At 39.5% G+C, this 25615-nt stretch overlaps 1 protein-coding gene across 1 annotated transcript in view; it reads left to right on the top strand.

The window, feature by feature from the left end:
• CKAP5 (cytoskeleton associated protein 5) overlaps window positions 1-25615 on the top strand; it is a 71838-nt gene that overhangs the window by 30199 nt on the left and 16024 nt on the right. The window contains 18 exon segments of the mRNA XM_032226966.1: window positions 326-418; window positions 1412-1597; window positions 1703-1797; window positions 2881-2938; window positions 3020-3145; window positions 3997-4133; window positions 5390-5564; window positions 7574-7687; window positions 8903-9031; window positions 9829-10023; window positions 10732-10861; window positions 11235-11323; window positions 13347-13472; window positions 14659-14808; window positions 15182-15385; window positions 21352-21487; window positions 22068-22261; window positions 24315-24487. Of these exon segments, the coding sequence (XP_032082857.1) occupies window positions 326-418; window positions 1412-1597; window positions 1703-1797; window positions 2881-2938; window positions 3020-3145; window positions 3997-4133; window positions 5390-5564; window positions 7574-7687; window positions 8903-9031; window positions 9829-10023; window positions 10732-10861; window positions 11235-11323; window positions 13347-13472; window positions 14659-14808; window positions 15182-15385; window positions 21352-21487; window positions 22068-22261; window positions 24315-24487 (2510 nt within the window).

Genomic DNA, 25615 nt, shown 5'->3' with positions numbered 1-25615 from the left:
TTTGTAAAATATATTTGTAAAAAAAGAATAATTCTTACATAGTGCGGATTAAATTTATGTTTGCAATATTTACAATCTTCAGACCCAAACTTAGATCATTTTTAATCAACTTTTATCCAGCTTTGGGTTTGAAGACTGCAAAAACCAAAGGTAATTTCTTTACAAAATTATCTAATGAAGGGAAAAGAAATAATCTTAAGAACTATGGTTTTTATGTATGCTAAACATGAAATGTGTCCAAATCTATATAGATTTATAGAATGCAGTTAAGCAGTATTTATGTCCCTGCATTTCTTAGTGTTTAACACTGTTCTTCATCTTTAAGGCTGTTGAGCTGATGGATAAAACTGAAATGCCTTGCCAGGCTCTAGTAAGAATGTTGGCGAAGAAACCTGGATGGAAAGAGACCAATTTTCAGGTAGAGCAATATTAATTTTTAGCGTTAGTTTTATTATCATTGAATTTATAACTAATGAACTTTGTTTTCACAGTTATCTTAGAATTGAGCCTGGAATTCCTTATGTGTAGGTTTTACCATTTACGTTTCAAAACTTTATGCAAGAACCTTAATCTATATTTCTTATTTGTATCCAGCATAATAATAATGTTCGTTATATTATTTTATTTGTTCATATGTAATACACAGCTCATTAAGGTTTAATTAAAATATGGGTATTTGGAACCTTGTTAAACAAGAATAATACAATTAAGATAAAGCATTCAAATATATACATTAAGAAAGAAGCTGAGAGCTGTGTCAGTATTTATAGTATCTGTATTTAGCCTGTATGTGAAAAACGTCTAAATTGTAATTCAACGGCATTAAAAGCTTTTTAGGACCTAGGCCTTTGGGAATCTTCATTTCAATAATATCTGGATACTAGCTTATTGTGAGGCACAAGCAACCAGAACAACTCATAAGTAGGCCCAAGTAAATAATTTTATTGTTGATCACTTGTATTACAAGAATCTCACCGGACTGTCTGCCTTCCCTTGGGAAATGGCAGATATAGGCCTATGGGTTTGACCTCTGATGTTTGCTCCTCCAAACCAACCCTAAGCTGGAATGTCTCTTTACTCCCCCTAGAAGGGCCTCCTTTCCTTCAGCTGGTGATTCCACACAGTTATAAAGGTATTCTCTGAACTTGTATTTTTCAAGGGAAAAGTCATAATGTATGTGTTTTGAATGTATGCATAATAAAGTAATAACAAATATAGCTATTTTTAGGGCATGCAGTTTAAAAAAAACATTTTTGGTGTAGGAAGTTTTGTCTGCACTGGACGTGTCTGTTGTGCCTAGTAGATAATGCAGGCACGCACTCGTCATATTTGATAAAATGTAGGTCTGAAGTCTTACCGTGCAGTAGATCATTGGCTTGAAAATAGCAATGGCTCCTCTTCTTGTTTGCAGGTGATGCAGATAAAACTTCATATCGTTGCTTTGGTTGCTCAAAAGGGAACCTTTTCCAAAACATCTGCACAAATTGTGCTGGATGGCCTTGTGGATAAGATTGGTGATGTGAAATGTGGGAGCAATGCCAAAGAAGCACTAACAGCAATAGCAGAAGCCTGTCAGCTGCCTTGGACTGCTGAGCAGGTGCATATATTGTTTTTCATAGATATGATATGTTCAAAAAAAAAAACTTACCACAAGAACTATTGCTCATTTATATCCGTTGCAAATAGTTTGTTTTCGTTCTAGGTTATGTCCATGGCATTTTCCCAGAAGAATCCAAAGAATCAATCAGAAACTTTAAACTGGCTCTCAAATGCCATTAAAGAGTTTGGGTTTACTGGGTAAGTCTCAAAATTAGAGAGTGTGCTGCTTTCATATGCACATGCTGTTTACTAAATAACTGTGACATAAAAGATGTATTAGCACACAGATAATGTAAATAGAAACCGTACTAATTTACATTATTTGTACATTTTTGGATAAGATGAATGTATCTATGTTTGCTACATCAGTTACATGCATGTGTGAACCAAGTTCTTTCTAACCATTTTACTAGTTTTGTACAGTCTGGTACTCTTTTTCCTCCGTGTAGTTTCTTTTTTGTTTGTATACAATGTAGTTAGAATTTGGAAATCTATTGGTGTAATGTAGCCAGTGGTGGGTTCCTACTGGTTCAGACCGGTTTGAGTGGACCGGTAGTAGCTTGGCATGGCTTGGTTGCTGGAACTGGCAGCGACCCAGGCCTGCCACCCCGCTGAAATGGTTCTCCTGGTGGCGCCTATGGCCAAGTTTTTGGTTTCTGTGCATGTGCAGAGCAATTTTCATTGTACTGTGCATGTGCGCATAGTGCACATCAGGCAGCAGCGCATGGCACGATCCTGAGCAAACCAGCAGTAGCGGCTGCTGGAACCCATCACTGAATGTAGCCCCTAGACTCTATTGCCATGGCTTCTGACTGCTGAAGTCTGATAACAAATTACTAGATTCCAGTAGAGATTTAAAAAAGGAGTATAATATGCTTTTATCATTTTGAATACACTTTGCATACCTTAAAAATTCAAAACCTGCTTTACAGAAATTCCCAACAGATTTTTAAAATGGAATAAAATACTATTGTGTCCATTTGCATGATGTGAGACAAATTTCCTTCTTTCCCCATGGTCCATGGAAATACTAAGAAAACATACAGAGCTGGATGCAAAGTATTCAGATGTCATTTCTTTAAGAAATGCATTTTCTGAGATGTAAGATGTGACCTATTCTTTTGAGAAGCAGCTCCATCATAGCCAGTAGTATGATCTCACATTTAAATTTCATAACCTTTTGACAAAGTGGTTGAGAATGAGTAAGAAGTTGTCATATTTTTCACTGTTCTCTATAATGTTATGCTATTTTGGGCTAATCTTAATTGTCTTCTCTCTCAGATTGAATGTGAAGGCATTTATCAGCAATGTTAAAACAGCTCTTGGAGCTACAAATCCCGTGAGTATTTTTTTCCTTTCAAATTAAATTATTTCACTGTCTCAATATTGAGCTTAAATATTTCAATGTCCTATTTAATAGGCTGTGAGGACATCCGCCATAACCTTACTAGGCGTCATGCTTCTGTATGTTGGTCCCCCTTTACGAATGTTCTTTGAGGATGAGAAACCTGCTCTTCTTTCCCAAATAGACGCAGAGTTTGAAAAAGTAAGTTTTCTTTGAAATGCTGAAACATTTGATTTCGACTGACTTTAGTATCTTTCTTAGCATTGCTAATTACACAGTGAAATAAATGAGAAATCTGCTAAGATAATCTTAGAAGATCATTTTGGCTGATGACTGACTGAAGATGAGTTCTAGTGTTTCAGATGTAATTTCCCGTTCAACTTTTATTAATATGAGTATTCTTCAAGACTAGTGTACTGTAAAATTCACTGATTGGTGATAGAAGCTAAGTATTTGGGTAATATACTAAATAAGCAGAAGGTTCATTGGTGTATCACACAGTGTCATGGCCTATACAGGTAGTCCTTGACTTATGACAATTCATTTAGTGACCTTCAAAGTTACACCACCACTGAAAAAAATGACATAACCATTTTTCACACTTACTACCATTGCAGCATCCCCATTGCCACCTGATCGAAATTCAGATGCTTGGCAACTAGTTCATACTTATGACCGTTGCAGTGTCCTGGGATCACGTGATCAGCTTTTTCGACCTTCTGACAAGCAAAGTCAATGGGGAAGCCAGATTTGCTTAACAACCGGGTTACTAATTTAACAACTGCAAAGATTCACTTAACAGACATGGCACAAAATGTCATAAAATGGGGCAAAACTCACTTAACAAATTTCTCACTTAGCAACATAAATTTTGGGCTCAATTGTGATTGCAATTGAGGACTACCTCTATCTTATCTGATCCTTCCATTGTAAGCATTACTTGCATGATTTTTAATTAGCACAACACAACGTTGTACAGTCATATGAATTAAAATGCCAAAAGCTCCGTATCAAAATAATGCAAAGTAATTTGGTAAATATATGCATTTCAGATGCAAGGACAAACACCACCTACTGCAACTCGAGGCAGTACAAGGCACAATATTGGCAGTGATGATGGTGAGGAAGGAGAAGAACAGGAGGAGTCAGGGAATGATGTCGTGGACCTCTTGCCTAGAGCTGATATCAGGTTTTTATACTTTGTTTCTATTTGATTTGGTTTTATGCTACTTTTTTTGGAAACCCAAAGCAGGAATTGATTGGTTGGTTGGTTGGTTGATTGATTGACTGTGAGCTATCCAGTCATTATTGGCTCCTAGCGACTTTCTCCATGATCATTTGTCCCTAAGCCACCAATGTAACTGAGTCCATCCATCTTGCTGCTTGGCTTCCTCTCCTAGCCTTGAAATCTTCTTCAGAGATCCAGATCTTTTCATTAGATGTCTGAAGCTGGATAATTTGAGCCTTGGTGGTTCCAAGTGGTAATCAGCATGTTTCTTGACTGCTTGTTCCTTTACTACCATTGCTAATTCTAAAGCTGGTTCTATCTAGCCACTTTGGACTCCTATTTATGACGGTTACTGTATTCCAGGGTCATATTATCCCCCTTTGCGATTCTGAGAAGCAGAGTCAATGGTGAAGCCAGATTCACTTAACAGTAGTTTGATTAATTTAACTACAGTGATTCCCTTAACAACTATTGTAAGAAAATTCATAAAATGGGGCTATACCACTTAATGAATGTTTCACTTGGCAACAGAAAAGTTGGGCTCAATTGTGGTTGTAAGTCGAGGACTACCTCCATTGGCATTGCTTAGCATATACATTTAAGGTTTCTTAAGACATACAATCCAATGAAGCAGCACAGGACTTGCAGGTGAAAGACAAAGCAGGAATACTAGTTGGTAAAATAATGAAATATAATCTGAATATAAAATAATACAATATAAAATATTTAGTTTATTTAATAGATTTATATGCCTCCCCCATTGCCCTCCCTATCTCAAACACAGGTCCAGGCCTCTTACAATATATATATAAAAGAAATTTGCAATTAAAAGAAGAATAATAGCTAAATCCTCTGAAATATAATATGTTTAAAATTGTAGAACATCTTAAAATACCATAAGATGATAACAAAGCAGAACAGGAGGCAGAATAGTACAGATTTAACCAATAAATTTATGCTAATCTGGTATTAAAAGCTTATCAGTGTCAACTATAAGGAAACGGGGAGAAAACTTGTCAGCTGGGAGGACTTGTATGGGATTGCTCTTGCTGCCTAATAAATCACTGATAAAAATGGAGCCCTTAATTGTCAATCTAAAACATATTTTATCATTTGCATTTTCTGTCTTGACTGTTACTGCTTAAGATGCTTATAGTTTGTTCCTTCCGTTTAAAGAAAATTGATGATGAGCTGTTGGGGTTTTCTTTTCTTTACAGCGATAAGATCACATCTGAGCTGGTATCTAAGATTGGTGATAAAAACTGGAAAATCCGAAAGGAGGGTCTGGATGAGGTAACCAGCATCGTCAATGAAGCCAAATTCATACAGCCAAATATAGGCGAACTTGCACCTGCCTTGAAGAGTCGTCTCAATGATTCCAATAAAATCCTGGTATGCTTAAAACGAGTAACAAATTTGTTACAGTCAGTCATCTTCTATCCTTTATATTCCAATTTAATTTAGATCTTGTAAACAAACGAAATGAAAATGTCACTAAGCATTACTTGCCATTTAATTTATTTTATGTAATAAAATAGTTTTACAATTGTAGCTTGTGTGTTGATGTATCTCGTTCTCTTGGGGAAAATGGTACTGCTGTATTCAATGAACATCAGAGAGGTTGCTGTAAAGGAAATGCATTCTCCCACAATATGCAGAAGAATACAGTTGAGCTTTGTTTAATCTGTTTGTAGCACATACACCAAAGCACAGCTGGGGAGATTGTGTAGTTTCCTCTTAATGGTGCTTCTGTTTCTCATGAAAGCCTATTATAGAGAATCAAAATCTTGTGATTTAAATCAAATTGGAGTTTAATTTGAGGTTCTAGGTAAATATTCAAATATGGTTTATATCTTTCCACAGCTAATGCAATATAAACTCCTGTATGAGTTATTAAATATAAAGTTTAAAGTTTATTAAATTTATTTATTCCTCAGCTCCAGTGAGTATGGAACAGTCGATGTTCTTTGAAAGAAAAGTTAGCAAATTTAGTTTTTAAAATGAGTTTGGAATGTTATTCCAATTTAGTCTTGTGTAATTGGCTTCCCTATTTTACTTGTATTGTCCTAAAATTCCTCTGTATGCATTTATGCGGCAAAATACATTTTTTTGGCTAGAATTGTTTCTTAATAATAACTTAATTAGTTTTTATTAGATTATAGTAGGCAGAGAGGCCACAAGGATACTGCAGATTTTTTTATAGGGAAGTTTATGTCCTTGTTGATTGGGAATTTTGGAGGTATTTTAAAACAAATACATAACCTTATGTGAAATTCTGCACCAGTATTTTTTCCTTACAGGTAGTCCTCGACTTAACGATAATTCATTCAGCAATTGTTCAAAATTATGACAGTGCTGAACAAAGGGATTTATGACCTGTACTTGAAGTTACAGTCACTGTAGCATTATGCGGTCATGTAATCAGAATTCAGAATTCTGATGCTTGGCAAACCTCTCGCCTTTACAACTCACCATGGGGACACTACAACTACCCCTACTTGCCTATCTTTCCCTCCTGGGTTCACACAAGCTTTGGGCCTGCCCTGCTGGGTCCCATATATCCTTGAGCCTCCTTCACCCTGTTATGCCTTGCTCCAAAGATTACCTTTCCAAGAGTGCCCAACTGACATGATGCATGGCCTTCCTGCTGGGGCTACCTTGGGTCATTCTAGAGGCAGTCACCATTTGCAATCTCAAATAAAATTGACCCTTCTGAGAGATGATGAGAATGGCAGCCACTTCCTGAATGGTACAAGGCAGTCTTGAGGGATTCTTTTTTGGAAAAACCATCTCCGGAAGAGATAAATGGAGTGTGGCACAACAGGAAGAGGAGGCCCAAGGGTGTGGGTCCCAATCTGGTGGAAAGTTGTGCAAGAGATGCCTCGGGATAGAGCAGCCCTGGAAGACCCAGTCCCTGAGGCACCCCAGGCTCTCTTAAGAACCACACAGTCACTTAACAATTGCAGGAGGAAAAGTTGTAATTGTGGTCGTTTATACAAGACAACCATGTAGGTATCTTTCTTAATGATTGCAATGACATAGGAACATAATTTTGGACTTTATTGTGGTTCATAAGTTGAGGACTACCTATAACCTATATCTTGATAGGCTAACAACAGAGGAAGCCAGAGATTTCAAAAGTTTTGCTCACCTGTTTTGAACAGCACATCTACCTATGTGAATTTACCACATTTCCTCCAGGTTTTATAGTTTGAAGTGCTTGTGGCAGCTTATTACATTTGATTGGGTTAAGGTACAAAGTTGTCTTTGTGTTTAAGATCTTATTCTTCAAGCTACGAAAAAAATTCAGATGCTGTGAAATGATACTGTTGTGTTGTTTTTTTAAGAAATTGAAAGCTCTCAACCTAGGTACTTTTCATGTTCTTTTGCCTTCCACTCAGGTGCAACAAACACTGACCATCCTTCAGCAACTGGCCACTGCTATGGGCCCAAATATAAAGCAACATGTGAAAAATTTGGGAATTCCTATTATCACAATTCTTGGAGACAGTAAGGTAAGACTGGGTACTATTTTGATAGTACTCTTCGAGATTATATTATCCATGATACACATAAGCTCTGCATATGTAATCAAAAGATGATGACAGTTTTAGTTTCTCATTGAGAAAGTTGAATTGGAAGAAAATCAGATACTGGATGGACATTGGCAGAAATGTGCTGGCTATGTACTCTCTTGGAAATCCTGAATTTAAGGACTTGACTTCAGAAGTCCGTTTCCAGTTCCTTTATTCTGAATGTTTCATCATCAAATATTTGTACACTTTCTGTTAAATTTACTTGTTGCTGAGTGATAAAGTAGGCCAGGGATGGCAAACCTTTTTGGCACTAAGTGCCCAAACTGGAATGCGCGTGCATGCCGGAAACCCAAAGACCAGTTAGCTGGCACACGGATGCCTGTTTTGGGGCATTTTCAGGCCGTTTTGGGGCCATTTTCGAAATGTTTTTGGGCCAAAAAGAGCTCGGAAAATGACCTGAAAAGAGCCTGAAAAACAGCTTGAAAACGGCCCCAAAATCGCCTGTTTTTTGGCTGTTTGGGGGCCATTTTCAGGCTGTTTTTTCTGGCGCTCCAGTACCCACAAAAACCAGCTATGTATACTGGAAACCAGAAGAGCAGCTGGCGACTGCGCACATGCCCATAGAGAGGGCTCTGTGTGCCACCTCTGGCATGCGTGCCATAGGTTCGCCATCACAGAAATAGGCCATATAAAACTGCTGAAGATGAAAATTGCTCATATGCTATGTTAATGGCCTAGCTTCAAAAATTGGTAATAAGGTGTAGTGTTGTTACATCTTATTGGAGTCTGTAGGAAATTGAAGGAAAGCAAATGACTTTCCATTTGAAAATGACAAAATGCAGATAGAATAAATATGGATTCAGAGAAGCCATTGAATTTGTATTTAACTTACTGTCCATCCTATTATAAAGGAAAGTGGTTCGAAAGATCTGTTTCCTGAGAGTATGCACCTTCTTAAACTTAACACATGCATTCCTTGTGTTGCATTAAATTGGCACCTCAGAGATTCAGTGGAAGATTATCCTCTCTTTGAAGTGTTAAACTCTGATTGTTTCACAGTAGTGAATATAAATGGTACACAGACAGATGTGAGAACCTTATCTGGTTGATTTTTACACTTTTCTGGAACATAGATAACTGTGTGTCTTTGTGTATGTATATATTATATCTTATTTTGCCTCTCTCCCTTTCCAGAGCAATGTACGGGCAGCATCCCTAGCAACAGTAAATGCCTGGATGGAACAGACAGGAATGAAAGAATGGTTGGAAGGGGAGGATTTGTCAGAAGAACTCAAGAAAGAGAACCCTTTTCTAAGACAAGAGGTGAGGATTTTAGTCATGGTTTGCCTTTTTTATTATTTGGTTTGCTTTTTTACTATTATCTTGGAAGAAGTGTCATTTCAGTAGAGATGTGCAAAACAGTCTGGGCACAATATACTATGTTTCAACTCATCTGTTCATAAGCCAAAATGTGGCAGTTCTCTGAGTAGAAGTGGTTCTGAGGAGAGCAGATAAAAAATGAAGACATTGGAAAGTGGGTATTTGTGGCTAATTGCACCCATTGTGGCAGGTGGTTTTGAATTAGTGAAAAAGCTTACAGTATGTTGTTAACATTCTAAAAGAGAATCCAAGACTTAAAAGTTGATTACAATGTTGGAAGAAGTATATTGAATCAGTTTCTACATCCATTTGCTTAGTTATTGTCCCAATACTATAAGAGAGAGAGTGCTAACTGACCAAGAATGTATCAAATCTTCATCTATAGGTTACTTTCTCCTCATTGTCCCTTTCAAAATCTTTCATAAAATTCCTTCCCTAAAAACTCTTTTATTCTATTTTTTTTAAGGGGGGTGGGGAGAGAAGGGAAGTAACATGCTGTTTCTATTTGTTCTCCCTAGTGGCCTGTTCTTTGTTGTTTCTTGTTAGTCAGCTGTTGCTCCCTTCCATTCATTTTTATTTTTCAAATCAGTTTTAGTAGATTAGTGGATATCTAATTTTTAATACAGTTTAATTGGCTGTTGACCCAAAATGCCACCAGTTATAATTATTCATATGTAAATTTGTATAATCATTACTTAGAATACAGTGTGTTCCTTTCTAATAATCTTTCCTAATGTTAGCTTTTAGGTTGGCTCGCTGACAAGTTGCCCACTCTCCGAGCTGTCCCATCAGACTTAGTTTTATGTGTACCTCACCTGTACTCCTGCCTGGAGGATCGAAATGGAGATGTCCGTAAAAAGGCCCAGGATGCTCTTCCATTTTTTATGATGCATCTGGGTTTTGAGAAGATGGCCAAAGCCACTGGCAAATTGAAGGTACAGAAAACACTAATAAATTGACTGTTTGTTTTAACAAGGTTCATTATATGGGATTTTTATCCATGTAAACCACTCAAGCCAGTCGTTGAAATTGAATTGAGTGGCCATACAAATTTTCTTAAATAAAAAATCAACAGGGCCAAACAGCTAAGGGGAATATAAATAGTGGCAAGGACAAATGGTATATAGACATGCAAGTAATAGCATGAATGAGTTTCTGGGAAGTTAAGAACTTCCAAAATAGCTTTCATTATTGGGATATTGAAATCTGGGAAATCTTAAATGTCTGCATGTGGGTTCTTATCTATATAAGCTTGGATAATTTGGGTTGGAAGCTTTTGAGCAGTTGGGCTGCAACTCTGGAAATCTTTAGGACCGTCTGTTGGTACGGCACAACTTTGGTAACATGACTGAACCATTTTAAAAGTAGTTCAAATATATTTTAGAAAGTTAGAGAGGTGAAAATGGTATCAAAAATAGCCATTTTGCTACATAATTCATTGCAGTGCGGTATCAGGGTGGTGGGAAACAACCCGTGGACCATGGGTTGCCCATTCCTGCTGTACTGTGTGCTGACAAGCCTGGAACTGTTTACAAAAATTAATTTCTGTTTAAAGACCTGGAAAGAAAAGAAAGTTTGGCTTGTAGTCATTTCATCAAGTAGTTTAAACGTAAATACATAAGGACTCTTTTTTTTCCCTATAGCCTGCTTCAAAAGATCAAGTACTGGCCCTGCTTGAAAAAGCTAAAGCCAATATGCCTGCCAAACCTGCTCCACCAAGTAAGACATCTAGAGCAGTGGGAGCAGCTTCAGCCAAATCTCAAGCTGCATCAGGTAATCTTTCTACAGTTAACCTATTTGAGAGAATTCCAGTTTCTTGAGAAACTTTTATTTGGGGGATGGTTCTGCGCAAGTGTCCAGCACATATGCACTAGCTCCATTTGCACGAGCATTGTACATGTGCATCTGCCACTCATGCAAATGAAGTGTGCACGCTCGCCCATTGTTCGTGCAAATGAGGATGTGTGTGTGCTCACCGGCTGTTTCCATAGCTTGGTTGCAATCCCCTCACAGCCCCCTAGTGGAACACAGCCCACAGGCTAAAGTATAGCTTGAGAATTATAGCATGTTTTGTAAATTGGCAGAATGGGGGTTGGTAGTTTTGATCCCAAGCCTATATAGTGTAAACTATCAAATTATTCCTTAGGTTCCAATGAAGATTATTTATCTAGCACAGTGGAGACTAAACCTGATGCCAAAAAAGCCAAAACAGGAGGAAGCGCCCCTAAAACCAAGGTAAATGACAACTGTGGCTCTTGGTTTACTTGGTTTTGCAGTCTTTGCTGGAGATTTCTAACTTTGGGTAGCACTAGTCCCAAGAATTCCTGCCCCCATTCATATTCTGGCAGGCATTGCTTCTGAGGCAATGCCTATCTATTTAGACAGGACCAGTGATGAAATGAGATTTTGCCATGCAAGACAGGTTGGAAGGCTGCTTGAGGGAGAGACGACGGATTAAATCGTCTCTGTCAGGCAATGAGTGGCAAAGACCACAAACAGGCAAGCAAACTCTCTTTACTTGGCAAAGAAGGTTTTGCCAAGGACTTTCTAGACAAGGAGGGAAAAGAGAAAGGAAATTGTCTGTCTGTCTAATCCAGGGGGTAGTCAACCTTTTTATACCTACCGCCCACTTTTGTATCACTGTTAGTAGTAAAATTTTCTAACTGCCCACTGGTTCCACAGTAATGGTGATTTTATGAAAACCTAATGAAAATGTTTTTAAATAATGCTATGACATTTTTAAAAAAAAAGTCAATTAAATTTTTTTTAAAAAGGAAAGTGTTTCAGTATCGGACAAAACCCCTACCTCCCACCATGAAAGCTGGAACGCCCACTAGTGTGCGGTAAGGACCAGGTTGACTACCACTGGTCTAATCTGTCTCTCTAGTTGTCTTCTCCATCTGCCTGCCTGTCTACCTAATACATTTTTGAACTGCCCACCTTCACATTTCTATCATCTAATGATAGAAAATGAAGAGCAGGATTTGGATAACCGTTCCTAGTGGGATGGCTTTCCTGGATGATATCAGCTTAGATATGGTATTGCATATCAATCCAGAAATAAAATCAGATGAAGCCCTGGTTATGAAAAGTACTACCAGCTATGTGGCAGAATGAAATGACCGCATCACAACTCTATTTTGCAGCTCATTCTGTTCCATAGAAAAGCTTTATTTAAGAAGTTTTTATTTCATGGTACATTGTAATATATGTAGAGTAGGGGTGTCAAACTCGATTTCATTGAGGGCTGCATCAGGGTTGTATTTGGCCTCAGGGGACTGGAATGGGCATGGCCGGAGTAGGTGTGGCCAGCTCAACATCACTTGTGTCAAGGGCATCTGTGGTGGCTTGAGCATTCTGCCAGTGAAAATGGAACTCAGGATGGCCGCATGCAGCCATTGCATGCTCCCTTTTCTGCTCCAATGGCCTCCTACAACCCTCTGTTGGCCAGTCCTTTGCTGTTCCAGGGCGGCCCTGCGGGCCAGGTTTAAGCACCCCGGGGGCCAAATCTGTCCCCCAGGCCTTGAATTTAACACTCCTGCACTAGAAATTTTTGTGTCAATGTATGAAAAAGCTTCATGTTGCAGGTTAATGAAATGATCCTTGTGAAACACTTGTGGCAATTGGAGTCTGAACCTCTTGGTCTTCACTGAGAGGAAATTTGATGGCTTGACTGGTCCCTTCTAACTCAGTTCTTCCTCAGTATAATTTACATGCCAGTGTTCTTAGCTATGTAATATTTCACATACAGTCAATAAAAAGGAACAGAGTGCTTGGGCTCTATATTCATATTTATGCAGAAATTTTAAAAAACTTTTTAAAAGGTGTTTATGTGGTCAATACTATTAACTACAGAGTGTTTTATGACTTGTTTCAGCATTCTGATGCAAATTCAGGCCTCACCAAAGGCAATAGTAATCTGACAAAGAACAAAGTTATCAAACAGGTAATAAACGGGTACCACGTACAGTGGCTGGTACACTGACCTTTATATACTTGCTGTACTAAACACTGTTATGGCCTTTGTCTTTACTCTGCTAAATAGGTACTTGAGGTCTTCAGTGCACATTCTAACACAAACTTCTGTGTAGGTGAAATACTTGGCTTGCATGCTGATGGGATAGATTTATTCTAAATAAAGGCATTCCTGTTGATTTCAGTGAGATTAGTCCAGAGGTGCAGAATGGAAAATGGTTTAAAACTAGATTATAGGAGGTTGGTTACGGGGAAATGAACTTACTGTTGTTTTGCTTCTTAGGGTATACAAGGGAAAAAGGTTCCAAGCAAATCCAATTTGAAAGATGATGATGACAGGTCTGGCCCAGTTTTTATTTTAGTCCCAAATGGAAAAGAGCAAAGAATGAAAGATGAGAAAGGATTAAAGGTGAGAGAAATGCTCAATGTCTGATTTCTGGGTTGTATTAGACCTTAATTCCTATTATAAACCATATTTACTTTAACATTCCAGTGGTTAAATCTCCAGGTAAAAATACATGTGGAGATTACTTAAAGTTATTTATTCACTTAATTGTATAAATGCACATTCTGCTCTAATGTATTTACCAATGTTATTAACAGTTCAGTGGACAAGCATACAAAATTAGAAGTTGTTCTGTCATCCTTTTTTGTTACGCGTGGCCTACAAAATTTGCCAGATTTGTTCTGCCTTACTGTGCTTAAACCAAGTGAATTATTTTGGAAAAGTTCAGTGGAGAGGTGTCTCTTCATTCAGTATTAGGAAATGTTTCTATAATAACAAAATTGTTTTATTGTATTTTTTAAATGGGAAGATTGCTAAAATTGTACCAGTCGGCATAAGGAATTATGGGAGTTGAAATCAACATAACTTGGCATCACTATGTTTGAGAAATACTGCACAGAATGAATAGGCAGAAACAAGCCTCAAATTACTGACTATGTGTATGCACCTAAGCATCTATGTTATAATACAGTTCTGAGGTATTAAAATACAAAATACAAAGACTCAAGATTAGTTGCACTTCTGCCATGAAAGCTCACTAGGTGATATTTGTGAGATAATCTTAACACATATCCAACAAGAGTTCTAGTTGACACAAGTTAACTAGAAGCCAAGGTAGAAACATTAATCCATTTTTAAAATAATCTGGACTTGTTCCAATTCAGATACAAGAATAAATTATCCTTTGCTTAAAATAATCAATTGTTTCTGGTATCCTCTTCATGACTGTCTCAAAAGTGAAATGGGTAGAAAGTGCTTGCTTGAAGTTTAACCAAACTAGATTTAGTGAAAGAAAAGTGAAAGTTATAAAGAGACAATGCTTTGGTAGTCAAGTAATCTATATAGGAAAAATATTCATAAATATGAACTTATTTTGTTATGTTAGGAGGATCGATGTTACTTAAAAATTACTTGTGGCTCAATAATGTAGTCTTAGCAAATAAGGAAAACAACTGTACACATACATATAGGATGTATCTACATGCCACTTACAATTTACAGACTAATTATTTTAAGTAAAATTTAAGTTACAAGTAGGTTAACTTACAGGTTTAATTTTTAAGAAGACCACGTTCCCCTCTTCCTTCAGGTTTTGAAATGGAATTTTACTACTCCTCGTGATGAATACATTGAGCAATTGAAGACTCAGATGTCTAGCTGTGTTGCCAAGTGGTTACAAGATGAAATGTTTCATACAGATTTTCAACGCCACAACAAAGCGCTTAGTGTAATGGTTGAGGTGAGGAGCATTGATTTCTGGCAATTGATAAACCAATAAGAACACTAGTATAACTTTTCCTAGAGCGTGCAACTTTTGAAAATGCCCTATTCAAACTAGAGCCCTGCATAATATTCTCATAAGAACAGTGCAATTAGTATTGGCCTCCATCGAGGCACTGAATATGAGCATTTGAAACAAACTTAAATAGCAGAGTAGCTGATGCAAGTTGCAATTATGCATGTACAAAATAATTATCTTTGGTCCCTTTGCTACTAGAAAAGCCATGGCATAATCATTTAATTGAAATACAATTTCTCAGTTTATTTTATTGTAAAAAAAAAAAAACTTTTTGTGTGCAAAACTTCACCTTGTTCTTTTTCCCCCTTTCAAGCACTTGGAGAGTGAAAAAGATGGAGTTATCAGCTGTTTAGATCTGATTCTGAAGTGGATCACTCTCAGGTTCTTTGACACCAACACAAGTGTTCTGATGAAAACTTTGGAGTATCTTAAGCTGTTGTTTCTCATGTTGAACCAAGAAGAATACCACCTGACTGAAAATGAAGCCACTTCCTTCATTCCCTATCTTACTTTGAAGGTATCCAGAATTTTAAAAAGCTGTATACTTGGTGTGTCTTGACTTCTTAGAGTGGGTAAAATGAAAAAAAAAAACCTAGATGTTTTGCTCACAAAATATATCAAAAAGCAAATTGTGAAATTAGAGGTCCCTCTGTGACAGTATTGAGAATAATAATGACTTTAGCAAATAGAACTTGAGAATACTGTATTTGGAAAAGAAAGGAAAAACCCTACTTGGAAAAGAGAAGCAAGAAAACCAGATATGAAATATTATTACTTTTTCAAATAATAGAAATGGAAAACATTGCTAAAATGTTTTTACTGATGTAAAGGGCCCCCCAAATTGCCATCAGATCTTACTTTAGCTTCCTCCTCAAGATCCTTCCCATTCCTGAATAAGCGTAGGTGACAATATGCTTCAATTTTAGAATGCTTGAATTAAGGTGTAGAATAATATCATTAAAACTTCAGTCAGGGCATTATATTAGGCAAAATTGGAAAAATAGGATGCAAGAGGTAGAGAGCAAATTTTCATATGTTCTATGATTTTTTTTTAATGTGAATATGATCAGTAACCTAGGGAATTCCATTAACTGTATTCCAGCCTTCATATCTAGCACTACTTTTTTAAAACAACTTTGAACTCACATCAAAAGATACTATAGAAGATAAGATAAAATTAAGATCAACTGCTTGAGAACATCTAAATTTTATTTTATTGTCAACAATACAAAAGACTAATCTATTGTTGTCTTCTGGGATGTTTTTCCACTTCCCAGTCTAGCTCCAATCTTGAGATTTCCTGGTGGGCTTGTATACAAGTATTAACATGGTCCAATCTTGATGATGATGTTAATTTATTAAACTTGCAATTTCTGAATGACTGAACAGCAAAAATCAGAAAAATTACAATAAAATCATTAAAAGGTTTATATTTTATGAGATCAGCCAAGATAAGCTGGGTGTTATTACCTGTAATGTTAAAAGTCTGTAGAGATTCTGAGTCATCAAGGTCATGGTTGTCCCAAAGGTGCTTTTTGCCTCCTGAAAAGCACCTTTGAATATTACCAGTAACATTCATAAAAATATGAGAGCAGTTTCAAATAAATACTTGCATTCATAATGGTAGTAGAATTATATCTATTAGCAAAAAAAAACCTAAATACATCAATTAGAAATTCTGATCTTTAACGACTAAATTAATTGTAATACATGATACACTCGATACAGTTTGTGTGAGAGCAACATATTTAACATCGCTGTAAAAATTCAACAGAATTGCTGAGCAAATGTCTTACATAATTTTTTTAAATCATTAGAGAACATGTATCTCTTATTCACTATAATGAACTCATGAGATTTTGTATCTGTTTCTTCTGCTGTACTTGCAAAGATTCTAATTTACAAAACTCTCAGAGCATCTGAGAACAGTAATCTAGATCAGGATAGCATCTTGTAATATGTTATTGTGCTCAAGGTTAAATGCACTCATGTTTGCTCCAGTGTATTTGTCACTACCTAAAATTTCAGAGTAAAAATATAAAATCCGAAAATGTCAGTTGGTCTTACCTGAACTGCATGTCTCAAAGTCCTGTGGGATGAGTCACTGATGGGTTATTCTCAGACCCCATTTGCCTAGAGACTGAGGTTAAAATTGAGGCCACTCCCCTCTGCCTTACTTCCTGGCTCCAGTCTTAATCGAAGATCGGTGTTGTAGGAGGAATCTGGTAAGGAATTGTAAGGAACAACAACCGGAACACAAGAACAACTACAACAAGCTCAGAACCTAACCGACCAAACTCAAACAATAATGCTCAGGCCCTCCTCGCGCCCGCTCCCAACTAGGGTAGGAAGTGACTCATTCCACAGGACTTTGAGACATGCAGTTCAGGTAAGACCAACTGACAGTCTCCAAAGTGTCCTGTGGGAGGAATCACTGATGGGTCATACCAAAGCTCGATGTCCCAGGGAGGGAAGCTTCCATTACTCTCTGCAGAACCCGCCTACCGAATGAAGTCTCCACCGAAGCGTAAGCATCCACCTGATAAAGCCTGATGAAAGGCGTAGGGGAAGCCCAGGCTGCCGCCCTGCAAATATCCTCTATAGGTGCCTGAGTAGACCAGGCCATTGACGTGGCCGCACTCCTGGTGGAGGGGACCGTAATGCCAGCTGGTAGTGTAAGGCTGCGAGCTTTGTAGGCTCTGGTCATAGCCAGCCTAATCCATCTACCTATGGGAGCAGAAGACACCCTGGCCCCAAGGGCAGAAGGCTGGAAGGAGACGAACAACGCCTCTGACCTCCAGAAGGAGAGGTGCGCTTAAGATAGATGCTCAACACCCTCCTCACATCTAGGTGATGCCAAGAGCTTTCCCTCTGCCTGGAGGGTGTTGGACAGAAGTCTGGTAGGACCACCTCTTGCGCCCCATGGAACAGGGAATTGACCTTGGCAAAAGCGAAGGGTCCAACCTGAAGACAACCCTGTTTTCATGGAAGGTGCACAGATCTGGCTCGAAGGGAGCCCCCGTCAGTGCCTGGAGGAAAGTTGGTAAATCCCATGTGGGGAAATGATGCACTACAGGAGGACTAAGTTTATCCCCCCCCCCCGAGAAACCTCTTAATGATCGGGTCTTGCGCCAAAGAACAGAATCCCAGCCCCCCCAAGAACTGTTGACAATGCCACAACCTGCCTCCTGAGGGTGTTGTGGGAAAGCTCCTTGTCCAGCCAATCCTGAAGGAACTCCAGCACCTGAGGTTGCAAAGGCTGTTGCCGGATCCACCTGCACGGAACGGCATCAGGACACAAAGGCGGCCCATGTAGCATCAGGGATGTGGGTAATGGACTTCCTCGTGGAGGCCTTAATAGTCCTGATAACTCTGGCCAAAAACTGGGCCACCCTCAAGTATTCCTGCTCAAGTGCCAAACAGTCAACTGGAGCCACTGAGGCTCCGGATTGTGCAGGGTCCCCTGGCAAAGAGCCACCTCCCCTCAGGGAATCTTCCAGTGGAGAGACATGGACAGATCCATCAGGTCCGCGAACCAAGGCCAACGGGGCCAATAGGGAGCCACTACAATGACCTCTGCCCCCTCTACTACCAGCTTCCTGAGAACCCCGGGAATGAGTGGAAGGGGGGGAAGGCATACAAGAGGTCCTCCGCCCAACGACACCGTAGGGCATCCACTTTCTCCGCACCCCAAGCCGGGTACCGGGAGATGACCCTCTGGACCTGCGAGTTGGCTGGCTTGGCGAACAGATCCACCACCGGCCTGCCGAACCTCCAGCAAATCTTGTCGAAGACCTTGGAAAGCAGCTGCCATTCTCCATAGTCCACTTCTCGGCTGAGCCAGTTGGCTTGCATGTTGTCTACCCCCGAAGATGTGCTCCGCCCTCAGCGACAGGAGATGATGTTCCGCCCAATTCCCCAACTTCGGAGCCTCGTTCCAAGTGGGTGTCCCCCTGCTTGTTGACGTGCGCCTTTGCGGTGATGTTGTCCATCAGAACCAGGATGTGCTGCCCCGATACCTTCTCCTTGAAATGACGGAGGGCCAGGTAGATTGCCGTGAGCTTCAATCAGTTGATGTTCTGATGCAAGTCAGAGACCGACCAATGGCCCTGGGGCAGCTGGGAGTCTAGGTGTGCCCCCCAACTGAAGAGACTCGTGTCGGTCGTCAACACCAACCTGTCTGGCTCTCTGAACAGAACACCTTTGGCCATGGTGGGAGACGTCCACCAGCACAGACACAGCCAGATCTGGGGCAGAATGGGAATCTTGAATGTCGCGTCGCAGGAACCGTCCTTCTGGTACGGAAGCAGTAGCCACTGCAGCTCCCTGGAATGGAGCTGATCCCACGGAACGATTGCAATGCAAGAGATGCACCTCCCCAGGAGATGCGAGAGCAGCACTCCGGGAACAGAGCGCGTCCTGTGGATCTGCTGAACCAGCTGACAGATACTATCCCTATGATCTTGGGATAGGAACACTCTTCTCTCCATCATGTCAGTGACCGCTCCCAGGTGTTGCAACCGGGTAGAGGGCTCTAAATGGCTCTTCTCAAAGTTTACTGAGAATCCCAAGGACTGCAAGGTTCTAATAGTGACCTGAAGGTCCCTCTTCGCTGCCCTAAGGCTGCTAGCCTGCACGAGGACATCATCTAGGTAACATTGAATTCAGATCGGAACGGATCTAAGGTGACCCGCGACCACCGCCAGCACCTTGGTAAAGGTCCTGGAAGCCGAAGCCAGTCCAAAGGGAAGGGCCTTGTACTGATAATGAATCCCCCCGTATGAAAAACTAAGGAACTTCCTATCTTCCAGTGCAATCAGGATATGGAGATAAGCTTCAGTAAGGTCAAAGGGGACCAGGGAATCTCCAACCTGATCCCCTCGAGGATAGACTTCAAGGAAGCCATTTTAAACTTCTGGTAAACCAGTCTAGAGTTTAGTAACTTTAAATCCAGAATGGCTCTCCAACCGCCTGAATTTTTCGGAAGTACAAATAAATTGGAATAGAAACAGGAATCTCTATGATCCTTGGAACCAGTTCCACGGCCTGAATATCCAACAGGTGCTGAATGGCCTTGCGCATAAGCTCGCGCTTTACCAGGTTCCAAAAGGAGGAGAAGCCTGAAACAAGAAGGGGGGTGAGAACGAAACTCCAAATGCAACCCAAAGTGAACAGTGTAGCGGACCCATGCATCAGAGAAGATGAGGTCCCAGCGTCCTGCAAAATGAGCAAGGCAACCGCCTATGGGGAGATCCAAGCCCGGATCATTTATTCCTGCAGTAGAAACGGCCATCCCACCCCCTCAAAAGGGCCGCTTGTTGGGCTGTTGATACCGATTCCTGTCCTTGTAATAAATTGTCTATCTTCTGTCGAGAGTACCTAGGAGGAGAGGGGTACCTCTGTTGCTGCTGGTAGTCCTGCTCTGGAGGCTGATATGCAGACCTCTTCTGAAAGGGCATCGACCTTTGCTCTGCCCGTTTGGAAGTAGAAGGCAGGATCTTACGCTTGTTTTTGTCCTCCACCAGAAGCAGATCAAGGAAGGCTCCAAATAGCTTATCGCCAGAATACTCTGCTGCAGTCAGGTTCCACTTGGACCCGGCATCTGCCTGCCAACCATGTAGCCAGAGAAGTCTCCTGGATGCCACCGACGTGGCGAGCGTGCCATCCGCCGAGAACTGAGCAACCGCTGTAAGCTTTGCAATGTCCTACAAAAGACGTACCTCCATAGCCAGAACCCTCTCCTGCATCTGGGACAACCAGAGGAGGGTGAACCTATTGAAGAAGGAGGCCGCAGCAGCTGCCTTGATCGCTCACATGGCCGCTTGGAAGTTCTTGCGCAAAGTCAGTTCAGCTCTCCTATCCTCCACCTTAAGATTGTTGGCAATGTAACCTGCCACCAGAGATGAAGAAGATGCAAAAGACGCCATGGGCGCATCCACCGTTGGGATCTGTAAAGCCTGGGAAAAACAGGTTCAGAAGCAGCTTCAGTGAAGCGGCAGAGCTCCAGCGACCCCCAATGTAATGGGTGTGCGCCACAACAGATCTCCTGGCGCCCGACTTCAGATGCCCCCCCAATGACCGCCAGCGGCCTCGGAGCCTCTAGTGCCCCTGGCAAAGCTCCGCTATTGCCCAGCTCACTTACCACACGCAGGGAAGACTAAGGGAGGAGGTGGGGGAGTCAAGTATGGGAAAATTCTCTCAAAATCACTCTAATCTCAGGAGCCAAAAATTTAGTCTCCTAATAGGCCGAAGACAGATTATGACTGGGGCTAGGAAGTGAGGGAGAGGGGAGTGGCCTCAATTTTAACCTCAGTCTTTAGGTTAATGGGGGTCTGAGAATAACCCATCAGTGACTCCTCCCACAGGACACTTTGGAGACCTTAGGCATGCACGTGATTCCCTGAAAGCCCTGGATGAGAATATTAAGAATATTGATTATGCGTCCCTTTTTTCTAAATCTCCAAATATCTTCTCTGATTTTAGGTTGGGGAACCCAAAGATGTTATTCGAAGGGATGTGCGTGCCATTCTGAACAGAATGTGTCTTGTCTATCCAGCCAGCAAAATGTTCACATTTATCATGGATGGAACGAAATCAAAAAATTCAAAACAGCGGGCAGGTGGGACATGTAGAACAGATCACAATATCTTATTACAGTCATAAAAATCATGGAATGGGCAAGTCCCACTTAAAATACTGGTGTGTCAATTTCTGCATTGGATGCATGAAATATGGGCAGATGCATTGGTGTATGCAGGGGTAGGTAATTATTTTCAGCCTAGTTAGGTTTGGGGGTGCACATTCATATATGCCATCACTCGACATAATTATTTCCAAAGGGAGCAATATGAGCCTTTTACTTAATTACCTAGTTGCCATACCCACAAAGATGTAGCAGTTCCTTAAAGTGGGGGTGGCATAGAAAACAATGAGATAGGAAAGAAATGATTTTTAAAAATGGAGAGTAACAGTTATGTTCATGTTATAAAAAATATTTTTAATGCTTGTTCAGGCTACTGACAATAAATGTGAATGGCTACGGACCATTTCATACATTGTGTTAGAGTGGGTTCCCAGTTGCATCTTGGAGATTTTTAATTATAAAGAAGATTTTTTACCTTGTCTATAATAACAGTTCACTTTACTAAGAAGTGTGGTTGCTTCTGGGTTTTGTTTATATCTTCTTTTGTTATCCTTAGAGTGCTTAGAAGAGCTGGGATGTCTAATTGAATCATATGGTATGAATGTGTGTCAGCCCACTCCTGGCAAAGCCTTAAAGGAAATTGCAATTCACATTGGTGACAGGGACAACACGGTCAGAAATGCTGCACTTAATACCATTGTTACTGTTTACAATGTGCATGGGGACCAGGTGTTCAAGATGATTGGAAATGTAAGTATACAGGAATCAAAGGAAAAAATTAAATCCTTACAGTGTATTGGACGATTCAGGTTAAATGGTACAAAGTCACAGCGACCTGCATTATACAATTGATTGAATATTGATTCTCAAGAACAGATAAATTGTACTTTACACTATTTAGTTGATGGTTAATGAATCATTCAGATATCAATGAATTGTAAGATGATAAATAAATAAGCATTCATTGTTAAACTGCAATAGCAGTGGAAATTAGTTGAATTTTGTCTACCACAAACCTTGTTCAAAAGTTTTGACAACTGTGTTAGTGAATAATTGGAGGACGTTATATTGGTAAAAGAAGAAAAACCAATCTGCACCAAACTATTATTTAATCAGTTCAGTCCAGTTTCTAAGATTCAGATTTTAAACTGTTCAAAGCGTTAAAGCAATTAAGCTAAAAGTCACATATTTTATGCATATCCAGAGAAAGTGGAAAGGAAAGCCTGGAGATGTCTGTCAGGGATCAATCATTAAATGCCTATTTAGACCAATAGGTCTCTTCATGCAAGTTATTTTATATCAACCTGATTCTAAATACAAATGTGACTAATGAACTTAGAACATATCTGTTGTCTCTTTACAATAATTTTAAAATATTTATTAGTTGTGCACCAAATTACAAAAAGTTGGGGTTAAATAAGATAAAAGATTCTTTCTGGGAGTTTCACCATCCACCTTCAAGTAGGATATCAAGCTATTTTGAAGTAAAAAAATCAGGTGGTATCAAGTACCACCTACTTCCAAAATAGTACCTTACATGGAATTATTTTTTCTTACATTTCAGAACCACTGCTTTTGTCAAAATTTCAATTTAACTTTACTTAAAATTAAAATTTCAGATTTCTGAATTTCTAACATCACAATAATATGAAAGGTCATTCTTACATGAAACGTCAGGGTGCAGTGGCCCTGCAAAATTGGAGAACAGCTGTATTAATGATGATTTTATCTTGTTTTTTAAATCTTCAATGCTTTGAGTTTTAAGATGTATTGATATATCCTACAACTACTTTCTTATTCTCATTTTGAAAATCTAAAATTACAAATTAATTTTATTCAATTTAGATAACATCTCTGCACTTGGATATGAAATCTCATATTCTTGCAAGATGTTAGCTTTTGGGGAAATTGTAAATTAAGTCAGTTGCTGCTTTAGGTCTTACTGTTTCTCAAGTCACTTTCCCAGGTTGGGGGTAGGAAAATAGTAGCATCCAGAATTTATCTACATGGCAGTCCTGTCAACAAAATGGGTTAACATCTGTGAGAGTGCTCCATAGTTTCATTCAAACACTGACAAAAAATTCTATTCCACTCACAAAATTTAATTGTAATCTGCTCTTGCTTTATACAGGTAAGGGTAGCCCCCAGAAACCCAAACATGTCTGCTGAAAAATAACAATATTTTCCATTATTTTGCAGTGAGGGACAGATAAAAACTGAGTACAAATCCTAAAATAGGCATAGCGTCAGTGTCATCACTTGTATGATGTGGGCCCTCCAATTTGCAGCTCTCTCCAAGCCACCAAATATTGGGCACAAAAAGGTTGCCCATCCCTGTTCTATAGAATTAGGGAATTGACAACTTAGATAGTAAGTTGTCTTGTGTAGTGGTCACAGTACACTGAATCAAGGAGGATAGATGTCCAACTGCAAAAATGTGGATGCTGGCTTACTGACATATAGTGTTGTCTCTACAGAGAATCTGTATAACATCATACAGTTGCTGTATCCCCAGTCTCTCTCAATTTATTTTTTTCATATGAGAGAGTTTACAGCTGTTGGGGAGAGAACTTGATGAATAATAAATAAATGAGAGACTCTGCCTTTGCTTATTTTTTTGTTTAGAAGTGTTTTAGGAAACATTTGTACTGTACTTATAAAGTGAATAAAAGAATAATTGCTAAATAGAAGTCCTGTATTGGGAAATAAATTGCATGTTAATTGTTTTTTCAGAAATTATGAAGCTGTGGCTTATTCTTAGAGGAAAATCTCTCATGACATTAAAGTTTTTCTTCTTGTACAGCTTTCTGAGAAGGACATGAGTATGTTGGAGGAACGAATAAAGCGGTCAGCTAAGAGACCAAATGCTGCTTCATCAAGGCAGGTAGATGAAAAACCCCAGCGCATGCAAAATGCCAATGCCAGTGCAAACATGCTGCGGAAGGGAGCAGCTGAAGACATGTCTTCCAAACTCAAGTATGTTATGTGGAGAAAATGCCATCTGTGTGCAACATTTTCACAGTGTGTGCTAAAACATACCTTGCTGTTGCCTTGTGTTTGTCTTTTGTTTTTATCATTGCTGCATGCATGAGACACAGATTGCAAAAAAAACAAAAACAAAACTGCAAAGCAAAATGTTTGAACCTTTCTTCATCTGTTTTGTCATGTCTTGAATGCTTTCTAAATGGTATTGTGCCTTTTTTCACTGCTTCTCCATGGACAGAATTATGTATCGCACTTATAGGATGTAAGTACTAACCACTAAATCCTTGGTAGCAGGGCTCATACGATTTCTGTCCCCCCGTCCCCCCCCCCCAATCATTAGTTATTAAATACCCTAAAGCTTCTTAAAACTTAGGGTTCTAGAAAAAACTGATGTTGGATATGAGAAATAGTGTCCCATCTCTTGGGTAAAAAAGTTAAGGGCGGTACTTCTACAGAAGCAGACTTCCTTCAGGTGGCATTGGATACTATCCAATGTGAAATTAAGATCCCCATCTCTCTTTAATATGTGATTCTTGCACCCCTTCTAGAATGCCTCTTGCTATACCTTACGCCATTGTTCTAAAATCCTCTGCTTAGTAGAAAATCCCTAACAAAATAAGACAAATGACAAGTTGTAATTGAAGAGTATAAAACTCAGCTGGGAATATTCTGGATTAAGAAACAGCGGTCACTAAGAAAGGCAACCTAACATAATACCTTCTCCATATATGAATAAAAACTGGATTCATTTGGATGAAACCATACTTTCTTGTTCTCTCTTTAACATTTGTGGTGGTGTATTTGATGTAAGACGTAAAAGGGAAACCTAACAAAGTTTTTAAAGAGAGTACCGATTTCAAATAGTTAGTGTCATGGCTGATGACCCCTGGCTTTCCTTGGTTAATGCAAAAGCTATAAAAACTACTGCAGGAAGTCCTTGACCTACAACATTTTGTTTAGTGTCTATTCAAAGTTACAACAGTACCGAAAAAAGTGACTTACAATCAGTTCTTGCACTTACAACCAAATCTCCACAGTCATGTGATCAGAAATTGGGCACTTGGAACCAGCATTTTATTTACAACTGTTGCAGCATCCCTAGGTCATGTGATCACCATT

This window comes from Thamnophis elegans, chromosome 1 (genome assembly GCF_009769535.1).
Source record: "Thamnophis elegans isolate rThaEle1 chromosome 1, rThaEle1.pri, whole genome shotgun sequence".
Classification (NCBI taxonomy): Eukaryota; Metazoa; Chordata; class Lepidosauria; order Squamata; family Colubridae; genus Thamnophis; species Thamnophis elegans.
Note: the sequence above shows the minus strand (reverse complement) of the source record. Positions and strands in the feature narration are given on the sequence as shown.